Source organism: Barbus barbus (assembly GCF_936440315.1).
Source record: "Barbus barbus genome assembly, chromosome: 11".
In the NCBI taxonomy this organism is placed as follows: domain Eukaryota; kingdom Metazoa; phylum Chordata; class Actinopteri; order Cypriniformes; family Cyprinidae; genus Barbus; species Barbus barbus.
The window spans coordinates 19697909-19722051 of NC_136739.1; the positions used below are offsets into that span (position 1 = coordinate 19697909).

Sequence of the window (24143 nt, forward strand, 5' to 3'; positions counted from 1 at the left end):
CAGAAGGCCTACATCAGTAAAGTACAAGCAAAACAATTCATGAGCCTTTAATATTGTGAGAACCTCTTATAAAATCATTCTGAACATAGATTCGCTATATTTGTGAGGACATTTTTTTTATTATTTGGCCCTCACGAACAAATGCTATTTTGTCTTTCCTAACTGTGAGAAAAACAGACACTAATTAATATTTGTTTTGGAAAAGCTGGACCTACAAGAAATTCAAATAATCACATACATTTAGACACTGACTGGTCCATAAAGAATGAGCCGCGTTGGTGTGTCAGTGAAATTGTGGATGGTGGGTTTGAGGGAGTAAAACATAGCCTAGTAAGTGGGTATAAAAGCACATCTGGGGAAACCCTACAGGAAAGTAGCACTACATCAGCACTGATGCAGCCTCCAGTGGACATATGAGGGAGGAATATTCCGGTCTGTTTGCTTCCTTCTGAATCTTTTCTTAGCAATGGTGTGGATATAAATTACGTGAGAAAGCGAAACAGGAAATGTTTGCTCAGTCGCACGTGAGGAAACTCCAGTTTTGTGTGCTGGGTCTGAACGACAATGAATTTGTGAATGGCCTAGAAAAGAGAAAGAGAGAATGAGACCGGAACAGAGAGAGAATTAGAAACTGGAAACACACACAAGATGCTATTCCCCGAGCCACTGACATTTATGATGGGAGCGTCCTTCCCACGCTGATTCATACACACAGCAATCAACATTAAAGATTGGTATAGGGAATAATGGCACCACATCTTACCCATTAAATTTCCAGTCCTGACAGCAAAGTAAAATTTGATCTTATAGCTTAGCTTTAAGCTTTTATGTCATATAAGGGGTTTTCAATAGATTTTTTTTTTTTTTCAAATCCATAATTATGCATGAAGCTCGAGTAAACAGGATGATGCATTTACATATTAAAATGAAGATGAAGCATGAAAGATGTGCTACATAAGAAAATATAAGTCATTTATTTCAGTAGCCTATGAACAAAACTCAAAGCATCTGGGTTTATTACTGCCCAAACTGGTTAGTAAACATTTTCTCAGTTGGATTTTTTTAACAACTTGATGACCTAAAAAAAAAACATGAGTCAAAACCACAAGAGAAAGAGAGATTGTGAAAGTAGGAGGCAGAGGTCATAAGTCGGGCAATGATAGTCATACTTAAGATTAATTAATATTTTAATACATTTAATCCAGAAGACCCGAACCACGATCTGCCAATCCTTGATGGATTTGCTCAACTTTGAGAACACATTGAACAGTCAAACCAAGATTTCTTTCATCATCAATCAAGAACAGCCTTTGAGAAATATCTAACAATACATGAAGTCTTATGAGGCTAAGCAAGCGTTTTTTCCCAGATGGATTTAAAAGAACAAATAAACTTAACAGAGAGCGCTGAATCGACTTGAAATTAAGCAGTGTTTTGTTCAAAGGTGAATGCCATTTAGTTTGTGAGGAGAGGCAATGCCACCTGCTGCAGCTGGGCTCAACGCCAAGTGGAAATGACTCACTGTCCAAGCTACGGATAGTTAACCAGCAGCCATTAACACATTAAACACACTGAAGGATGCGCGCACACGCACATACAGGCCATTAACACATTAAACACTCCACTACGTTTGCGGACGTCCATGCAATTGTTTTTTCCCCTGTCTATCAGTCCGGTGACTCATGGTGACATTCACAATCCTCTCCTTCCCGTGACATCAGCATCGCTATGGGATCTATTGATTCAAATTCTGAGCTCCTGAAAAACAAAAACACGATGCAGAGGGTCTCATGCATCCTCAGGAGAGGGGTCTGAATAATACCAAAGGGACGGAGCACTGGCTCTCAACTGCAGGAAAAAATCATCTGTCAGCTGGTAGAAGCTACAATAGCTAAAGGGAAAGTTCACTCGAAAATGAAAATACTGTTTACTCAATCCAACCCTGTATGACTTAATTTCTTCTGCAGAACACAAAAGATATTTTGAAGAATGATGTTACCCAACTAGTTTTGGTGCACATTGACTTTCAAAGTATGGAGGGGAAAAAGACATTTCCAAAGAAAAAAAACAAGTCATAAAGGTTTGGAACTACTAGAAGATGAGTAAATTATGACAGAATTGTAATTTTTGGGAAAATTGTTTCTATCAATCAGGCAGATGGTTCAGTGACATGACATTCATTTTTTAAGTGTTATTTTATTTAAAAAAAATGTATTAAAATGCAATTAATAAGATGAATGAAATTCCTGTAAAGATAATCTTTATAATTTCTTTGAAAAAAAAATAATAATAATAATTTGGTTTATCCACCAATCCAAAGCCATGTGGCTTGGAAACAAAACACACACACACAAAACAGGAAATGATATCACAGCGAGAACCCCGATAGACCATCATAACTGTGTCAAGGTTAATCTCTTAAATTATCAGAAAATTTGACATTATGACAAGACAAGATTATTTCTGGTTGTAAAGACAGTATTATGTGGAGCAACTTCACAAAAACTTCATGGTATTATGAATTAACAATTCAACACATTTATATACTTTTGCAAATATTATATACTTTACACATTTTTATTAAATTTCATTAAATTAAATGTTGAACCAAATTTACTGTGTTGGGTCGCACTTGTCCAATTTAAAACTGGATGCTGAAGCAAATCATTCAAAAATAATATTGGCACATATGATAAATATGGCTGTGACTATGCTGTAATTTGAGTTTTCAGATGTGTTTTATGCCACGGAACACAACACACCCAGGGGAGAAAACATCTGTAAAGATACTAAATGACATGCAACATAGCATCCCATTCAATTGGACATCTTACCCCAGCACAGTATTTACTTTAAGAAATAAGATCCTTTGTTTTCACAGTTCTGTTTTGCATACCTGAACAACACAAACAGCCACTCTAGCAAGCAGACACAAGAGTATGTAACTAACCAACAGGATGATGTACCAATGACAATTTCTGTTATTCTTAAAAATAAGTAACTATTCTTTTTCAGTAAGGGGTGTGTAACGGTAAGAGTACTGCATATTAAAGCAACTGAATTAAGTTTTGTGTATTCTTGTGACTTAGGACAGACTTTTGGTCCTGCTTATACTTGCAAAACAGACGGGGAGTGTAGGAACGAAACAGAAGCCATTGGCTCTATTATAAGCCTTAAAATAACCGGTGCTCCGTATGCTCTTCTGAAAGTCAAATCTCTCAAGAGACACTGGAGCTCTTAGTACACCCTCTCTCTGTGTGTGTGTGTGTGTGTAATCGTTTGGCTATCAGAAGCTAACTGACCTACCTGGTTCACAGTGACCTTGGTGCTTTTTTTTTTTTGCTCCACACACTTGCAACATGCCAGTCTCTCCAGCTTATCGTTCACCGCTTTCTACTGAGCAGCAATTGACTTTGGGTTTCAGATGAAGGTTTCTAGTTCAGGGTCAACTTAGGCTACAAAGTTACTCTTTGGATCATTCTCATATCATGCTGGAGAACATGATCATCAGGTTTTGCACTTGTGAAGTTCATGCAAACTCAAAAAAAATGTTGCATTAGAAAAATGTAAAATACAAACACTTACACTAGTGGTCTCAGAGTTTTGGACCTGACTGTATGTATGGAAGGAGAAATCCTTCATCGTTCAGCATCTGTTCAGCAGATGATACGGCAGGGTCACATTGTGTCACTGGGGTTGTTGAAAGAGGGCAAATGACACCCGGCTTATGACCTCTGCCTCCAGATTTGGCCATCCATCTATCCTGTCACACTGCGGTCAGTCCAGACAACTCAATGACAGAGGACAGCTTTAAAAAAAAAAAAAAAAAAAAGATATCCCTAATTTTTGCCCTTAAATCCGCTGCTCCTAAAGAGAGAGAATAACAACAAGCTCACATGTGAAATACTGTTTGCAATGGTGATGACGTGAATACTGAGAACAGGGGTAGTTTGCCAGGACCAGTTCACCATGACCTATAATATCAATGTGTGCTGCCAAGAGCAAAGCAGCATGAAGGCATTAAAACAAGCAGATAAAGCCTCTATCATTAATATTATTACTAAAATAATTGAAATGTCCATGCTGTAGCTAGATTCCATCTATATATAGGCTGTGCTAAGAATAAATGCACAAGGTCACCAATGCTTTAGACCAGTGACTTTCCAGGATGTTTCCACTCATTCATGATTATGGATAAAGGTTTAAAAAGAGAGATCACCGTGTATTTATGCCAAACATCAATATAACATAGGCTATAATTAACATAAGCTGTATGTGAGACTGCAAGTCTCTTATGCTCTCCAAGGCTGCATTTATTTAATAAAATGCAGTATAAACAGTAATATTGAGATATTACTTCTAAAATATGTTAAAATGTAATTTATTCCTGTGATGGCACATTTTCAGTAGTCATTACTGCAGTCTTCAGAGTCACATGATCCTTCAGAAATCATTCTAATATGCTGATTTGGAAACATTTATCAGTGTTGAAAAGGTTTTACTGCTTTATTTTTAGCATTCAATTAAAGTATTTAAGTAAAAACACATTACCAACCTCAACTCAAGTACAAATGTCTTAAAATACCTATGGTTTGAATGTGGCTCATTGAACGATTAAACTCTTTGAGCTCTATGTGAACAAAGGAAATTATATTCACTACAGAAACTTCTATGGCTTTCTCTGAAATGTAAGAATTTAAGAGATTTTTCATAATCTTGAAATGGCAAATTCCCTGATTTCTGTAGGTCTTCCATAACTGTGGGAAACTATAAAACTGAACTATGAAATGTAATATGCAACTATGCAAGTCTTTTGCACGAATTAGTAAGCAAAGACCTGACAATAAAAGCTTGTTTTGTTTTATCCCGTTCACTTTTTGTAACAGCTTTATTGAATTTATGTGGCATTTTAAACATATTTACAATTGTTTTTTTGTTCAGTAAAAATACAAATACAGAACACAGCTTTGTCAAAACCCACCCAGCAACAACAAGGAAGAGTGTTGGCCTGGGCTTCACTCAACATTAAGTCAAAGTCATGTTACTGGGACTGAGAGAAAAGAAATGACATACAGAAGCAGCCGGACACCACTGCTGCCATCTAGAGGAGAGGGGAGGGGAGGAGAGGATAGGACACATCTCTCTTTCACACTGGGATGAGAGCTTTAGAAACTGAGGGACTGAAATGACGGGATATAAAGTGGTCGATGGCACCCAGCATCCCATCAATGGTACGGTCTTTTTGACAGACTGATTCTCACAGTTTCTTCATTACCCAAGATGAGAAAATAATTAGCTTTTCCTTTCCCGGTCGACTACATGAAATCTTCTGTGGATGTGCCATTTTACACACTTGAAGATAGAAGATAAAAAAAAAAAACATGAGTCTGAGAGCATAAGGCTGAGTACATCTTCCTGAATCATCAGAGACTGAATCAATATTCATCAAAGGTCAATTAAACCAAAAAAATAAAAACAAACAAAATACCTCAATATGATTGGCTGCAGTTTGTGTTTAATCATCTGATATCAGAAATCTGTCTGCCACCACCGTGTTTCAGAAAACAAGTTCAGGGTGTTTACAGCCCAGGACTGAATAAGTCATGTTAAAACTCACATGAAATATTCAGAGATATGCATTTGACTAATGAAAACATCCAGAAACTGAAATGACAAAAAGCATTCAGGAGTATTCCCAACATCATACATCACGAGCTTAGTTGTTATGCAATGGTATTTAAAATCCTTGCACTGGTTTTTGTGTTTTATTTACTCCGGGTTTCCTGTATTTATGAACTCCATATATATATATATATATATATATATATATATAAAAATCTCTACCTTGTTGGCTACAATTAGTGGTAAGTCTTGGCTGTTGAAAGAATCTGGTCTAACAGAGCGGCACCATCGACAAATGAAAACAAATGGTGACTGCCGTGAGCATTAGCATCTACAGCACTGTGACTTCTCTCCACAAGTTACAGTTACTTCAAGTGTTGATTCATTGTGATGCAAAACCAAAAACACCAAAAATCCTTCTTTCAGAATGCAGTATGAATGACATTCTGGGCATTCACAATTGATGGAAAAAAAGATGGGAATGGATAGACGCGGAAAGTACAGGTTTCTGGAATGACGGTGTCACAGGCAGCAGCTGTTCGATAGCAGCATATGTCCCTTTTTACCCGCTAACCTTAACAAAGAGACATCGGAGAGACTGTCTGAAGAGAAATCCTGGAGAAAGACTTCACAGGAAGTCACATCCAACATCTGCCATCTCCAGAAGCCCAGCTCAGAAAGTGAAAGGCTCTGAAGGCGGTCTGTTCCGAAAACCATTTATCCATTATTTTGATTAAGCGCTGAGCTGATGATATGAAATGCCACCAAATTAGAGAAAGAGAGGGGGGAAATAAAGAAAAGGACGAATTAACTTGTTAAAATCCTTCTCCAGTGAGAAACGCACATCCATTTCAGAAGGTCTTTTAGTCTGCTAATGCGTGTACAGTGTGTACGGACGTGTCGTACCAGTGGCCACAATAGAGAGACACACATGATCAATCCGGCAGTCTGTTCTTCAGAGAATATATGAGAAAGACATAGATAAAGAGAGTTAGGTCTGTTCCGGTCCCCTCCGTTCACTGCAGTCCCATGATTCACAGTCCAGGAGGAGACAGTGGTTGGTGGGTACAGTTCTCTCCTCTCCTTTGCACTGGCAGCTGCTGTCTTTCACAAGGAGGGAGGCGTTTACAAAAGGGGTGAGCGAGGGGGGAGAGCGCCCCCCCGGTGAGTCCGCTCTACCGCTGGGTCTCGCTGCCAGACAGGGTGATGTTGCCCAGGTGCAGGACGGGCAAAGGATGGGCCTCCGTGTTGAACACCCAGTTCTCAAGAGGCAGCAGCTCGTCGCTGGAGAAAAGTAGATAGAGATACCTACAGAAGCACACACAAGAATCATACAATTAACTTGAAGCTGATAGCAAACTGGGTCACGGATCTGATGTATCCGATTCAAACACATTTGGCAATGGGAAACTGCAGTGCTTCAGTGAAACCAGCAGGTGGCATTAATGACCGGCTGACTTTCCACTCCTATTTCCTTTGCAAATCCCACTTTGTTTAGCTAATTGTCACTGCTTTTCACAGGGCTAGCCATATCAATAGAAGATAATAACATGTACTAGCTCAATGAACTGAAACAGTTTGTGCTACTATAGAAACACAGCTTCAGTATTGTATTGTTAAATGAGATTATATTTACTTGAGTGTTTCAGCCAGGAAGAAGCTTTGCTGGACGTCATCGTAGGTGGGGTTGGAGGAGTAGACGTCTTTAACACCAGAGAATCCTCCACTTGCTCGGCAGTATTTATCTATAGCCTGCAGAAAATGTGGAGAAAGTCTGAGGTTAGTAAGAGCTTTTTAAATTTTTTTTATTAAAGAAATGAATACTTATTCAGCAATGATGCATAAAATGTATTAAGCAGCACAACTGTTTTCAGCATTGATAATATTTAGAAATGTTCAGTAAATCAGCATATTAGAATGATTTCTGAAGGATCATGTGACATTGAAGACTGGAGTAATGACTGCTGAAAATTCAGCTTTTCTGCCACAGAAATAAATTACATTTTAAAATATATTCAAAGAGAAAATAGTTATTTTAAATTGTAATAATATTTCATAATATTACTGTTTTTACAGTATTATTTTACTGTATATATTTACCAAACCCCAAACCTTTGAACAGTGGAGTATATATATAATATTACATATAATAATATTATATTTGTCCCCATGACAGCTAATACATTATTTTAGTGCACTGAATTGGTTTACTTTTACAACTGAATTTACTTTTTCTTGCAAATTTGTGAAAAATGGTGAAGGTGAAAGATGATAATCCCGGCACCTTAGATGGACTTTTGACATTAAAGGTTGTTAAGAGATACTTGAGTCATGACTATGTATTTGATTTGAATTATGCATATATCCTACAACAACAAGGGCCAGACTATTGTTCTTAAATTCGATTAAACCATGTAATGTCTTACAATATCTTGCAGTTTCTAATAAAGTTACCATCCAACTGGTGAGTAACTCAGGCTAGTTCAGTTCCAGATTTACTATTTCCTGTGCTTTAGCTTAGAGAGATTGCCTATAAAGTATGTGCTATATCTAGTAAAACCCTGTCCTAATCACCACTTTATGACTGCAAATCAAATCAATTCAAGACGGTGTACTCGCAGTAATGACAAGCCAAAAATAGAATATATACGAAGCCGCTCTATTTTTCTGGCCCTGCTCTCCAAGACCCAATAATGCTCCATTAGTGCTGTTCCAGCCTCTGCAGGCAGGAGTGATGCAAGCCATCTGTGCCAGGAAAACATGGCATGATGTGCTCACCTACCTGGAGCAGATCTGCCTGAAACAGCTGCTACACTGAGGACTCGCCTCACACGGTTATAACGCAACAGCAGCTGGCCTGATCCAGCCTCCTATTAACCCATTCAACAGAGATTCACTCAAGACTTTAAGCTTAATTTCCTCTATTTTCTATTTAGATTACCTTTGGATCATCTAACATCTTTAAAAACACTGATTTAACTACACTGTTGAGTATAATCTTTGGCAAATCTCAAAATGAATATCCATTTTTTCCATATTATTCCTTCTAATCTTATGATGCCTAAATTTACATGTAGCATTTAAAACAACAGACTTTACTAGTTTTTTCAGGGTTTTATTGTTTTTTTTTTTTTATATAAACCATAGATGCCCAAACTTCAAAAATCAAACTTAATTGAGGGCTGTGGGCCATAAGCTAATTTTGTATTCTATCAAACTGTATTATAATAAAATAGAATTTAAACAAATGTAAACAATTGAAGAAAAAAAGTAAAAAGCTTTCAATCAAGTTGATCAAATATGCCTCATTGGAGCTGATAGCAACGAAGGAACTTCTGTGACTGGGAACAAGTGAGCTTTATTCTGCTCTATTTCTCTTTTTGCAGAAATGGGAGGAGTGAAAAAATAAGGGAGGGAAGGAGAGAAAGAGCCCAGGCACCCAGCGGCTCATCAAAAGAAGCCCAATTGCAGTGAAACAGTACTGTACCGGCAGAACAATGACACCCAATCAGAGAAAAAACAATGACGCTCCATTATCAATAGCACTTTCAAATTGTTCTAGAAACAAACACATTCCCTAAAAAACAGTCCAGGTCTGGCTGGAATAAGAGTGACATGAAAATAAAGGGAAGGATAAATCTAAAAAAAGAGAGTGATAAACAGATACGGATAAAGAGGTACAGGACTACTATGAGCAGCAAAAAGATGCCACCGATAGAGCGACTGGGACTACAGATGGATATCAAAGTGATGAGATATGGGTTTAGATACTAAGAACATCCAGTGTTGTACACACCGTCTGACCTTATTCTGTCTCTGATATCTGGCAGAACTCTGATGGCTGGAGATACCAGCCCTGTGAGAAATGAGTCAAACTTCTGTTTGTGTTGCTCGTAGGGAGCTTTGTGCTGGTGATTTCTGCAAAGGCAACACTTACAAAAAAAATGTATATCGTGACAACTATTAGAGGGTTTGGCATGGTAATGTACATGTCAATATTAATAGTGTTTGGTCTTGGTGGAATATATCTGCTCCGCTTCGGCAGACACAATAAGATGATTATTTTATGGTTGTGTTATGGTTGTTAATCAATAAATGGCAGACTTTAAAAATGTAGTTTATTTTGTTAAAATAAATTAAAATAAAACATGCTAAAAAAAAGTTTTTGCCAACACTGAAATCCAGTTGTGAGGCTTATTGAATACAGGCATGCCAATATTAGAAATGCAGAGTATGAAATATGGATAACCATTTATTTTGAGAGTTGACATGAGAAAGTCCCTAAAATAGAGATGAGACCTTTATTAAAGGAAAACACAGTTTAAAAAAATAGTCCTCTCTTAAAGAATTAAATCACTGTCATGATCTAGCGCTATTCCTTTCAATTGCCAGTAAACTAAAATTTCAGAAAGCAGTTTCCAAAATATAATATTCAATATTTAGTTGTAGGCAATCTTTTCCTAGGATATTTGATGAACTTAATATTTATACAATATTCAATATCCATTAAAAATGTATTTTCCAACTAAGTATCTTAATTTTAAATCACTAAAGTGATTTGTTAAATATTACAGTAGTCAAATTAATAAACATTTGCATTGCATAGACACACATATACACACACACACACACACTCATAAACATATATACACATACATATTATATACATACACACACACACACACACAGTATCTCACAGAACTGAGTACACCCCTCACATTTATGTAAATATTTTATTATATCTTTTCATGTGACAGCACTGAAGAAATGACACTTTGCTACAATGTAATTTTGACTTAGGGGTGTACTTACTTTTGTGGCCAGCGGTTTAGACATTAATGGCTGTGTGTTGAGTTATTTTGAGGGGACAGCAAATTTACACTGTTAAACAAGCTGTACACTCACTACTTTACATTGTAGCAAAGTGTCATTTCTTCAGTGCTGTCACATGAAAAGATATAATAAAATATTTACATAAATGTGAGAGGTGTACTCCTGTGAGATACTGTATAAAAAAACACACACACACACACACACACACACACACACACACACACACATATTAGTGCTGTCAAAGTTAATGCGTTCATTTTGCAATTCATTTTAATGGCACTTATTTTTTCAACGCACGATTAACGCAGTGCATATTTTCTGTTTGACCTGTGGCCCAACCTGTAGTTGGAGAAATGGAGATGCACAGTGTTGCCAACTTAGCAACATTGCAGACCCCTTTAGCGACTTTTTTCCCCTTCAAAAAAAGCGCCCAAACCTTATTTAGTTTCTGAGAATTGCCGGTACTGCTGTGCGAGGTGTCTGTCTTGCTCTCCCAGCGCACGCACACCTCTCTGTCTCTGCTCAGTTTCTGTTCAGCGAGCGGCAGAGAGGAGCAGCACTTTAATTCAGTTAAAGTGATAGAGAAGCAACATAAACAGATATTATGTTGCTTCTCTAATTTTACATGCAAGTATAGCCGAAATCACAGCACAGCACAACACTATTGTCTTTATCTTATGTGTATTTGATTTTATCAGACGACGATGCGATTATCATGATTTTTTTGTGCAGATTAACATCTTGGAAGTGAGAGCTGGTTATGTTGCCTTAATGGATCGCGTTTCAGTCACTATTTCATATTCATTCCGTTGTCTGACAATAGAAACAGTAAAATATACCAATGAAAACAGTTTTATTGAGAATATAGCGTCATCAAAATACAGTATGTGGGCACAGAGAGGGAAACAAATGTAATAAATAATATATGTACATATATATATTTAATTTTTTTTATATACGCGTGTGTGTGTGTGTATACTGTTTATCTTTATCAGTGGAAAGAGATGCTGACCTGCGCTGCTTCCCAACCCCACCGCCTGTATTTGGGGTCGTGGGTAAATCTCCACATGTACCAGTACGTCTCGATGACCTCAGGCCTCAGGATATAGTATTTCTCATTCTGTCTCACAGCCACTGCTTCCAGCCCACTGTCGAACTTAAAGGCCTCTGGACCGAGCTTCAGAACTGCAAACAATAAAAGGTTTATGTTCAGTACTATTAGTTGAACCTTCGGCTCTCATGGTGCTATAAACGTGAAACTATCTGTCTGAGAGCCTGTTGTGGCTGAGCTGCAATCCATCAATGTCTTTCAGTCAAGTTGTGTGAAATAGAAATGCCATACTCTGAAAATAACCTGTAGTGTTACCATGGCAACAAAACCATGCTACAAATTAGATTTGAAGTCCAAAGATCTCATGCTTTTTTTTTTTTTTTTATACCCTTCATCTCTTTCTTGCCCCCCTCACATATTCACTAACCAGTGCGATCATAGCTTTCGTGGCAGGTGTGTGCAATCTCTGCTCCGAGCTGCAGATAGTGTCCAGCTTTATCATCTGGCGACCCATCAGCCCCCAGGGCAAACATGCCCCCAGCAAAGCAAGTCAGGTGACCCATCTTACGCTCCAAGTGACCGTTTTTCCACTCCCCAATGAAAGTAAGGCCACCATTGGACTTACGGATGAGGTGGCGCTCGATAGCCTGTAGGAAGAGAAAGAAAGAGAGAATGAACAGAGAGAAACTGATGCAGCACGAAAAAACACAAATTGCCATTGCAACCTGCATCCCTCACCTCGATGGCATCATCGTACGTCTTGCGTGCCTCTGTGTCCGTTTTATCTGACATAAGCCAGGCCTTCAACAGGTACTCATAGAAACTATCACCCAACCCACCTACTGAGGTGTGATCTGCAGAGCAAGAGAGAGACACAAGGATAAGCTTAATGAATGTCTGTTGCTGATGGTAAGGACAAAAACAACAACCTCTAATAGTTATTAAACTTAGAGTAAAGTGAGTTTAATACTTCAAAATGACAAAACTAGCCTAATTAGGTACCTCTAAATTCCAAACTTTGTGAACATGCATTCAACCAGAGCAAAGAAAAGCCTGCTATGATTCTTTTGGTTACTCTGTTCATATTTCAGTCTTTTAACGTGCCTGAATGTTGCCAAAAAAGTGTATTCAGGCTTGACACTGACCCTCATTACAATAAAAATGCACAAGTGAGCATGTTTTCGCTGGAGTTTATTCAGCGTGGACACACACCAGCACACACCTAATCACTTATAAACACAGCCATTGAATGTGTGTTCCACTTTGACACAGCTAATGACTCTGCAGAGTGAGTGTGTGTAAAGTGTGAGCGTTTGACAGGCTGGGAGTCATTTGTGCCGGTAATGGCTCGTAATGGGAACCTACAACAGAACATGTAAACAAATCTGTGTTGACTTGTCGGAGAGAGCTGTAGAAATTAAGAATGAAATATTGAAGTTATTGAACATGGACATAAACAGAGAATATTAAAAAAAGAGGCACTAGGTTAGAGCCATGGCCACGTGATTAGCTATATATGTCTAGCTATATCTATATCTGTCTGTCTACATGTCTACCTACCTACCTATCTGTATCTATCCATCTATCTATATCTGTCTGTATCTATCTATATCTGTCTGTATCTATATCAATCTTTTTATCTGTCTTTATCTGTCCATCTATCCATACATTCTCTCTCTCTGAGTGTCAAGATTAACATGGAAGCTTGTTAACCCATTTGGGAAACAGACAGGACACACAATTTTCAAAGGAGAACAGGAAGTGTGAAGTGTGTGGGAGGCAGAGGAGTGTATACTGTACACTTTCTGTATATAGTATCATAGAGGAGCGAGGGAGGAGCCCATTAGCACTGTCACAGCTCATATCTGCCAAGGTTAGCGAGCTGTACTGCGTTCAGCCTGCTGAGAGAGCGCTAGCAGGGCAAATGATCAGGAGATGAACTGCCAAAAGCCATAATGAAAGGTCTTTAGATGAGACTGGGGGTGGAGTACAGATTGAGAGGTGATGATTTACACGAGAGAGGTGTGAACACGCAAGTGACATGGCTAAAAATTGCATCTGCAATAGCTAGTTTAAAAATCAGAGAACTAAATAAATCAATGAGGCAGCAATGAGGCAGGAGGCTGAAGTACTTTATGAGACATCCTTTACAGAGACACCAAGACAAAGTAAAAGATGTATTTTATGCTAATGGATGCGAGGGACTGACCTGGTAGAGGCAAGACGCAGAAGCTGAGATGAATTATTCAACAGGAGAGGAAAAAAACAGAGGTAGGGGAAAAGAACTAAATAGAAAGTGAGAAAAAGACTGAGACGTCCAATCACAGGCCACTTGTAAGTAACTCTTACTATTCCATCCTGCTGCAAGAGGCGGGGCATTTTGGAATATAGAGGGAAAAATTGTTTACATTTTCTGCAGAAATTTTCAGTGCAAAAGCAATGCTGCAGGTAATTCCCAAAATGTTGCCATGTGATTGCCAAGGCATTGCTTACAGTGCCAATTCAAAAGAGCCCTCTATGATATTCTTATCCCCAGATATGGCTCAGATGCCTCCATATATTGAAACTTGAGTTCTTCTGTCATTTTAGGCAAAAAAAAAAGAAAAAGAGATTGCTTGAAAGCAATATTGCACTTTTCCTCAACACGTCATAGATATGTATCATTTACACCCCAAGGACAAACATAGCAGGATGAGTTAGGTTAAGATTTAAGGGATTCTTGGCTTTGCACGCAATACTAATAACTAAATCTGGATAGAGCTAGAAAAACGTATAAGAAGAAACAGTTCAGAAAGAATGTGTGGATCTTGACAGGTTGAAAACAACAGAGGAAAACAAGCTGCTCAGAGACAGCGAAAGGAATGGAGAGAAAAGCTACAGAGAAAGACGTGAATGTGTGCGAGTAGCACAGAAAGGTGGTAGAATCATAATAAATACAATAAAATAAACATTATCAGTGATTAAGATGATGAATAATACATAGATGATGCAGGCTGATGTGCAGTGAGACAAAGGAAAAAAGAAAAGTTGTGGAAGTGGAAAGATTGATTGAAGCAGAGACATTTCAGACTCCCATAAACCGTTTGGGCCTTTATTTCACAGCCTCTTCTGGCACGGCTGCCAGTCATCGAACGTTTGGATTTTCACTTCTGCCAATCAAAAACAACTCCCTAACGGCCTCCCGCTGAAAAGTAAATGCACTCAAAGTCTTTGAATAAAAAACAACAGGGTGGGGATTTGAGTAACAATCAAACATGCAGGCAGGAAATCTCTACAGAGAGGCTTGGCCGACAGCAAGCGGACAGGGTTGTGGATAGAGAATGAGGAGGAGATGTGGATCTAAAATCTAAAGGCCCCTGGAGGTGATCAGTAGAGACGTGGAGAGAGAACTTTAAAGGGGTAGTTCACACAAAAATTAATGTTCTGTCATCATTTAATCACCCATCTGACTTGGAACACCACAGGAGATGTTTAGCACAATGTCCAAGCTGCTTGCGATACACAATCCCCATTCACATGAACTGTTCTGAAAAACTTATTTTGTGATGCACACAGGACAGAAAGTCATTTGAAACTAAATGAGGGAGAATAAATTATGAGAGAACATAATTTTTTGGACCTGTCCCTTTAAGGGTCCACACAGGGCAGATGCAGTGTGGGAGAGGGAATAATACTCTGTTATAATAGCCTGTCACTCACACCGAGTTTTCATTTAGAAAATAGATCTCTAGTGCACCTTAATTACATTTTACCCCTTCAGACACACACACCATCACACTTTACTGGAAGTTAGTCTTTGTGTGTGCGTGTGTGTGAGCATTTGCTTGCAGTGGGTTGATCAGGTTTAGTCTTTAGACGCAGGGCACTAATTAAACTCATCTCTCTCAGTAATTAAGAGTTGGTTAAAACACAGTGGAGTGTTTTCACTACAGATAATTACTAATTATGCATAAAGAAAGAAACTTCCTCACATCCCATCTTTATTAAAGCTCGTTGATCAGTGAGATGAGGATAAGCTGCCATTGTCGTCATTCACATTTATAGAATAATAAATCCTGGTAGAGGGATTATGAAAATCATCAGTGTCTATAAACAGGCTTCAGAGTGGTATTTTGGGTCCTCCATTTGATCTGAATATCTTATGATTATTGCAGCAATACGAATAACAAAACAGGGCTCATAAATAAGAAAGGCCTGCTGTGTCGAGTGAGTGAGCTTCAGATTAGCACGTTGTCACTATGTTACATTTGTTAATGAAATACAATATCGTTCAAGTTTGTGGTCAAATTACTGCTAAATTATAAATTCAATATAATTTATTCAATAAATTATACTCTTTATTAAAATAAAGCGTAACACTTAACACAAAACGTTGCCAGACAGTAAATGAAATAAAAAATTATAAATGTAGGAAATTTAATTTTGGCATAGTAAGTTAAAATTGAACCTGACTAAGACAACAGAAAAATATATATTGCAACGGCAAGTCTTGTACATCAGCAATCTTGACCTTCACTTGCTTGGTCCTGACTCAAAGGCTTTTCCAAGCAATACACAGCAAAACTGTCTACATTTATTTTTTGGGGCCAAACCTAAAGCAGCATTTCATGCATCATTCATGGATAAAGTAGTCCCAGAAAAAAAAGGTTAAGTGGAATCAAAATCTAAGATAATGGGGACAGAGTCCAGAGAAAAGTCTATTTTATTCAGTGCTAGTAAATGCTAATAGCAAATTCTTCCATCTTATAAAGCATAATTTTACCCAACTGTTGTGTGTGCAATCTATTTTTTTTTTTTAAATCTATCACAGCATCAAGTTCATGTTGTGGGTGTCTGTAACCCTCTTTATTTCATACAGTGTGAGAATTCACAAAACGCCTTTTGTGGAGAAGTGTAAAGTGATAGTTGCTTGTGCAGCACAGAGGATGTTAGTGGGAGGCACTCACGCTGGCCCCAGCGTCCTGTGCGTGGGTTCAGGTAGTTGGGGTAAAGCCCGTTGGGTCTGTCCATCTTAGCCAGCAGCTTCCGTATGTGCATCACCTAAACCAGAACACAAACATAGTTCACAACAGGACACAAAGACAAGGGCCAACACAGTTACACAACACTCATACACCCAAGCTTACCTTCTGATAGTAGGCAGGGTTTCCAGTCAGATACGTCAGGTGCACAAACTCCATGTGCAGCGTCCCGAACTCCGCCAGAATACTGCTTCCAGCTGACGCCCAGCCCCAGTTACGCCCCACTCCACTGAAACAGACAGAAGGAAACACCCATGACATTTAGGTGTAATATGTTCCTTACTAGCCTAAAGCAAACATCCACCTTTATACGTTTGCAATGTGTAGACAATGAAGAATTACTGCAAACTCATTTAAGTCAAACAGCTTCATTCCCACTCCAAATGGATTCACTGCCGCCCATCATTCCTCCGTCAAGTCCAATATCCTGTGCTCTACTTGTACTTCTCATTTCCATGCAGAATGTATCCACAGTGTGTGTGTAGACTGCGAAAGGCTGCTCTACATGAATGGGGATTAATAAAACACAGCGTCGTTCTTTCCCTCAGGATTAAAAACACCCAAAATGCGGTGGTCTTGTCTGTTCCCGAGCAATTTCTTCTAAACACCCAATTAATTCACAAAAGCCGTGTCAGGCTGGATTTGACCCTCCTCCCTCCTCAAACACAAAAAACCCTTCATGTACATTCACAATGCGCTCTGCAGATTAATTGTGCAATTTTCATTTCATTCTAATGAAATTATGTGGAAAGTCGAGTTAAACAGGAAGAAAGCCACAGGGTTTTTCGTAGACGCACAAGGTCTAACAGCCTTCCATTATGTGGCAGCCCCCATCAGGACAATGAGGGGAGGACAGGCAGCATGGGAAAAAGAGGCGAAGAGAAAAATAAAATAAAAATGAAAGGATGAAGGCGTGAAAGGGAAGGTGTGCATGTAACATACCTCTTCAAATTGACCATGGCCCAAGGGATGCCTGTTGGGGTGTTGAAGGCAGGAAGCAGCTTTTCTGCCAGCTGGACAGCCTTCACCTTAAAAACCTAAGAGAAAGAGTCATAGAGAGGAAAGAAATAAATTATGAACCACAAGGGAGACAAAGCAAAGCACACAGGTGGACAAAAAGAATCAAGTAAGCTCTAGGGAATGAAAAAAAAAACCTGAGGGGGTGAATCACACAAAAACGTGTCAGGAGTGTTTTTTTATTATTTTGATTCAGTGTGAAAAACAATTTATACTTACACAATTACAACAATTACATAATGAAAATGCAGCCTATTCAGGACCATTAAGATTTATTTTTCTTCAAGAATCTCTTGGCATAGCATGTTAAGACTCATTGCAATTTATTATTCTCAAAGGTGATTGTCATTCCTGTAAAACATTTCTGCATAATTAAAGTTTAAAAATATTCAGTAGACAAATACTACAATGATACTTACATACCATAAATATTAACAATCAAAATTCAATAATAAACATGTCATTAACAAATAAAATAATGTGCATTATTGTTCATAAATTACTGGTAAGACTTTTTTCATTGCAGTTCTAAATTTATATTTTATATTTATATAAGACATACTTTTACAACAGGGTGATTCAATGAGAATTTAAAATACCCCAATGAGAAGTTGTAGGGGCAAATTTGAAGATTTTCAATTATATTTTTCAAACTGACACAATGCATAAAAATACATAAAGTAAAAGCATACATAAAAAACCTAATGTCATAAACAGGCTCCATTTTCTTTTCTCAAAACGATATTTGTTTTAATTGGAGGTGAAATATGACCCAGACTTGGTCTTGCTGATGGGTTTTGTGAGATTCACCCCTGTAGCACGACTAACACTACAGACTCTGACTGAAGGGATAAAATCTGTCCACAAACTCAGCAGAGGGGAACTGACACACACACACACACACACACACACACACACACACACACACACACACACACACACACACAGACACACACAGAGAGAGAGAGAGCACACATTTGAGACAGAATTAATACCCAAAGAACACCACACCTGAATTTGTTTACTCACTACTGTCAGAAGAGATGATGCACTGGGGCCTCTTCATAAAGTTCAGATTTTGAACCGAGACGACCTTTGCCAACAGCTGCAGTTTAGTTTTTTTTTGTTTTAGTTTATAGTAACAACTACTGCTGCAGATAGACACATTCAAAGCAAAGACAAACCTATCCATAACAATTTGATCAAACAAGTGATGACCTTTTTTTTTTTTTTTTTCGAACCACCCAGATTCCTTTAGATCAGTGGTGCCCAACCCTGTTCCTGGAGATCGACCTTCCTGCAAAGTTCAGCTCCACCCCTAATCAAGCGCTGCTTAACCAGCTAATTAAGATCTTCAGGAGCACTTGATAATCACAGGCAGGTGTGCTGAAGCCGGGTTGGAGCTGAACTTTGCAGGTAAGTACTGCTTTAGGTGGTTTGTCCCTGCAATAATAATATAAGCTGCTTTGGATAAAAGCATCTCTTGAATCCTCAAGTCCATTCAGACACTTTATGAACACATCAGCATAGACACAAAGAATGACTTTACCTTTCCAACAGTGCAGAGTATTATTATTAGTCATCGTCCATGTCAAATGTGCAGCAATCAATATTTTATTTCTCCCTCAACAGTAACTGTGTCATCATAATTTCAGCGAGACTGTCTGACTACAACTCTGCCATCCCACCAAGTGCTTTTGAGCAAAAACGGCTTGAAAATATCTTGTGCTGATGACTCCCAGCCAGACTCCTCTAAGCAGGGAAAGATCTGTTGCTCATGTCAGAGCGGGAGCTGTGCGGTTGATTGTGTTTTTAGGACCGAAGATAGAATGAAGCCATAGCAGAAAAAAGGCTTCTGGTTCTTAGACAAACCGCACAGCTGCCCGAGCCACAGCTGAGGCTTTTATTTCTAGCCTGTCTTACAGATGTTTACATGGAGTCTATTAAAATGCACAGCAATTCACTAGAATAGATGTGTGAGGAGTGTATACAGCCTTTGAGATATTTCTGACACACACACTCACAGAAATACCACAATGCTGTGTTTACAAAAGGTCCAGTAAAAAGAAAACATGCAAAGTAAAACCATTTTTGGCAAAAAACAAACAAAAAAATACAAGGCTGGGGACAAAGAATAAAGATACAGATGCAGATACTATCCAAATTTGTAATGTTTTTAAAAGAGCACCAAGAAGCACCAAGGGTACAATTTATTTTAGCAGTAATGTATTTATTAAAATGCATAAGGAACAGTTATGATATTATTACAATTTAAAATATTTTCCTTATTTGCATGTATTTTAAATGTAATTTATTCCTGTGATGGCAAAGCTGAATTTTCAGCAGTATCATCACATGATACTGTGTTTATTCTATTCATTGTGAATATTCAGAAACATTTGTTCTTATCAATGCTGAAAACAGTTGTGCTGCTTAAATATTTTTGAGGAAATCATGCTACATTTTCTCAGTACCCTTTTATGAATTATTTCAACGTTTAATGAATGTTGTATTCCTGCTTAACAAAAATATTAATTTCTTTTAAATAAAAACAATGTGCATACATACGCATGTGTATATGTCTAGAAAGAGAAAGAAAAGTAGGAGTTGGATTAGAAAAAAAAATTGTTTTAAGTTAGGTTTAATTTGGGTTGTCTATGCAAAAATACCACTGCACATTCTCGCCACTTTTCTTAAACCTAATTCTTCTTCTTTTTTAAAAACGTTATCGTGTTCTAGCAGACTATTGTGGTACAAATAGCCATGCTGTGCATCCGGTTCTATTTACACCAGGTGCAAACAAGTCACTTAGATGACAGAAAAATCGCAGAACAAGAAAAGGGCGAAAGAGTACAGAAATTGTGCGAAAAATTAAAGAAGACAGAGAAGGAAGCCTAATTTAGGCTGAACGAGTGCTTCCCTCAGGATTACTAGTTGGGAGCGGCGTGTGTTTGTGAGTGAGTGTGTGTGTAATTCCCAGAATGCAGATTTCGACGCTGAAGCCTAATCTGGTTGATGCGGATCATAAGCGCCAGAGATGATCCTGTTATTACACATATGAGGATATGACCACGGACATTCCCCACGATACAGCTTCTGCTCTCTGTTCATAAACACACACACACACACACACACACACACAACACTACAGCCCCTCCAGCCTGAGATGTTCCTTAAACGTCTAATGGAAGCATAAAAAGAGATTATGGAGAACACACTGGAGATGGAGGAATGAGTGTTTGCACAGAAGGTTCCACAGGGGTTCAGGGTTAAAGCTGGGTTTCTGCCCTCTCTCTTGCTCTGGGTCTCAGTGTGTTTGTGCATCTGCAGTCTTTTATGACAAACCTTCTGCCTGGTGTTTATTCTATTCGTCGTCATGGCAGCACAATCGGGTAGCTGCCAATCAAGGCCGACACAAACACAGCCAATCTGACGCGAGCACAGCCAATCAGATCACAGCATCAGAGACGTCGGCTAATGAAGAAATTAGGCTGTCGTCTGTGAGAATGTTTATGCGCATTTAGTACAATGCTTCTCATCTCCTCAAAGCAAATAGAGACAGTCAATGCATTTCTACATTTACATTTCAAACACATTTTCAGCCTTTATTTAAAACGATTGCTCCAGGTTTATAAATAAATTGCACAGCTTCAGAAGAGACAATATAAGAGACGCACAGCTTAGAGTCGACATTGGGAAAAACAATCAGAATGCACAAGTTGGAAAAAAAAATAAAAATTCAAGAAGCTTCTCTTTTCTAACTGAACCCATTAATCATGAATCAGGGCTCCCAAACTGCGACTAAAATGGTCGCATTTGCGACCAAAAATATTAATTTGCGAGTGAAGTTTTTTGCCGAGGTCGCCACTGGCGACTATATATAATTTGCATGAAAGGACTTTTTTCCCGATTGTTTTGCGCTCACATCTTTTGTTATGTTCACGTATTAAACTTACATAAGACGATGCGCATCAAAGTTTTACTGGAAAAGAGTTTCAAACAGTCCTCGTCTCTGCCGCACACAGTCTGCTGAATGCAGTGAGAGAGACCTGAAAGGGCCTGTTTACACCTGGTCACTTCATGCATTTTCTCTGATCGGATATCTATATGATTTGTTAAAACGTTTCCCCATTTACACTTGGCCACATAAATGTGTCTTCGCACAACGGATATAAATCCGTTCTTCAATTCCCGCTTCATATGCAAATATAACGGAGTTCACGTCAATGAAAGCAATGGATAATTTTATTAATTATCAGCTAATTTCAATATCACAGACCGCAACAAGAGAGCGCGCGGCATCAGCACTGGAAAGATAGGCTAGTATCGCTACTTTTAATGAAGAAGATTGTGTGTTGAGCGTCTGCGACTTACTTTCAGGTTCATTCAGTTTGCGCGTCGCTTGCTGAAGAAATACTCCGCTACTCATCCGCGGTGATGCTTGTTGCATTGCGCTGTCATATCTGACTATAACATGCCATATAGCCTATAAAACGCTCTCACACGTCTATTATTTTAATATTATGGGAGGAGTAAAATTACCATATGTGGTTTCAACAACCAGATGCATTTACACTTGTCCGGTCGATCTTCTTATCGAGATCTTAGTCTATATGCTGTGTTCTGTTAATGCATGGACTTCCTGTTATTTGAAGCGCACTTGCCATCCAGTAATCGCAAAAAGCTTTGTGCTGTCTTACTTTTTAATAAACAAAGTATCAGCTTTAAAATGCTACAAAATTCAAATGATGCGGTTTGGGTGCTCTTTAATGCGGACCACAAGCGCACACTTTCGGTAATATAAACACCAGTACCCCGCGTCCACACGGTCCGTGTATGCGTCCGGATCGCGCGAGCGGAGAGTATCGCACTTAATGCTCAGACGCGATCTCTTTAGCACCTCAGTTAAAGCAGCAAGTGAACCCATTATATATTTCGATTTACTACTATAGTATGAAATGAACATGATCAAAAGCTAGGCAATAAGAAAGCCTATAGTACAACTTACTGAAATGTTTTATGTAAAAGCGCATTCAGTGTTTCAAACTGAGGAAATGTATAAAGCTTGTAAACATTGCATTGTAATACATTTACCTCAGAATAACCACTCAGTGTCCATAAACTCATCAGTCAGCTAGAAAAATAACTATAAAGAGGAGCGTTTTGCTATATTTATGCGCTGTTGCATATTAATATTTTTACTTATTCTGTTGTACATGATTCAACTCCTCCTATAAAATTGCATTTTACTAATGAAGAAAAACAGACTGAATGTGTGGAAGACGTGACAACATTTATAGGATGCACTGCACTCAGTTGCCAAGGGATGCTTATGGTCCATGATATTGGTACAGATTCTGTGTAACGAACAATTCTTTGTGACTGTATATTTCAAGTTGTAAAAGACATTTAATTCACACTTTAAGTGAACCTTAGTCCCCCGGTCGACCTGATCATCTACAAGATGGATTAAAATGCTGATAAAGCCTAGAAAAGATAAGACATAAACGCATGACAAAATGATTGAAATGTTAAAATAGGGGGGAAAAATAAAATGATAATAATAAAATAATTTATTCTGTGGCACCTAAAAAAATAATTTGGCGCCTAAGTTTTTCTTTTATAGGAGCCAATGGCTCCTTACTCGATTTTTTTGTCTGGAGCCCTGTGAATTTAGTTTTTTTTCCTCCCATTATTTAAGCATTATTATTATTTAAGCCTATCAGTAATTTAAAAAATCTCTTAATACAATGTATTTTTGTGAACTAAAATTGCACAGAAAGATTATGGTATTTTACTCAATTTAATGTATGTTTTAATAATATCATTGCATCTAGACAATTTATTACAATTCTACAGTACTGAAAAAGAATTAAGCACACATAATTCTCATTACTGTAATGCATTAGTATAGCTAATTTATTACCATTTTTATAATTCCCATTACTCTCAATTGTGATTCTCAGACTCTTACTATTGAAAAAAATAAAAAAAAATAAAAAAAAATTAGTATTAAAGCAGTAAAACAATTATGTAAAAAAATTATAACTTAAAAGTTTTTTTCCCCATTACAGTAACGAGATATTGGTAAAATGTACTTTTATGAAGAATACAATTTATTCCCCCTTGTGTTTGATTTTGGGATGAAGTAACACACTGGTGTTTTTTTCTTTTGTTTTTTCTCCGTGAGACTGACCAATTATTTAGTCTCAGTTCTCAGTTGGCCCAGCATTCGGTGTGTCTCATTTCACATTGATGAGTGTTACAAACAAAACCACAGCTGGGATGTCAAAATAAACACCAACACCGGTGGTCTTGATGTTCAAAGCCAACATATCCTTATATAACCACTATATATAAGTGGTTAGGCGCTCATTGATGTTAACATAACAGCTCATAAAACTGCAAAAGCTATTTTTTAAAGATCTTTCTGGCAATTTGCAGGGTGTTTTGGACACACTCATGCAATACAGCTACAAACCAAAGGCTGGAAAACCAGGTAGTTTTATAAGGAAATGTCAGTCTAGAAAGGCCAGTTATTTGTATTTGAAGAGGAGATTTGACTGGCGATGGCATGTCCAAAGTCTGTAGCACATCAA

At 38.0% G+C, this 24143-nt stretch overlaps 1 protein-coding gene across 1 annotated transcript in view; it reads right to left on the reverse strand.

The window, feature by feature from the left end:
- Positions 1 to 6660: 6660 nt before the first annotated feature.
- LOC306877157 (mannosyl-oligosaccharide 1,2-alpha-mannosidase IB-like) overlaps positions 6661 to 24143 on the reverse strand; it is a 118983-nt gene continuing 101500 nt past the window's right edge. The window contains exons 7-14 of the mRNA XM_079428713.1: positions 17470 to 17564; positions 16633 to 16756; positions 16453 to 16546; positions 12245 to 12360; positions 11934 to 12153; positions 11468 to 11640; positions 7259 to 7374; positions 6661 to 6930 (exon numbers count right to left, since the gene is read on the reverse strand). Of these exons, the coding sequence (XP_079284839.1) occupies positions 6798 to 6930; positions 7259 to 7374; positions 11468 to 11640; positions 11934 to 12153; positions 12245 to 12360; positions 16453 to 16546; positions 16633 to 16756; positions 17470 to 17564 (1071 nt within the window). The 3' untranslated portion in view covers positions 6661 to 6797. The remainder of the gene's footprint in view (positions 6931 to 7258; positions 7375 to 11467; positions 11641 to 11933; positions 12154 to 12244; positions 12361 to 16452; positions 16547 to 16632; positions 16757 to 17469; positions 17565 to 24143) is intronic.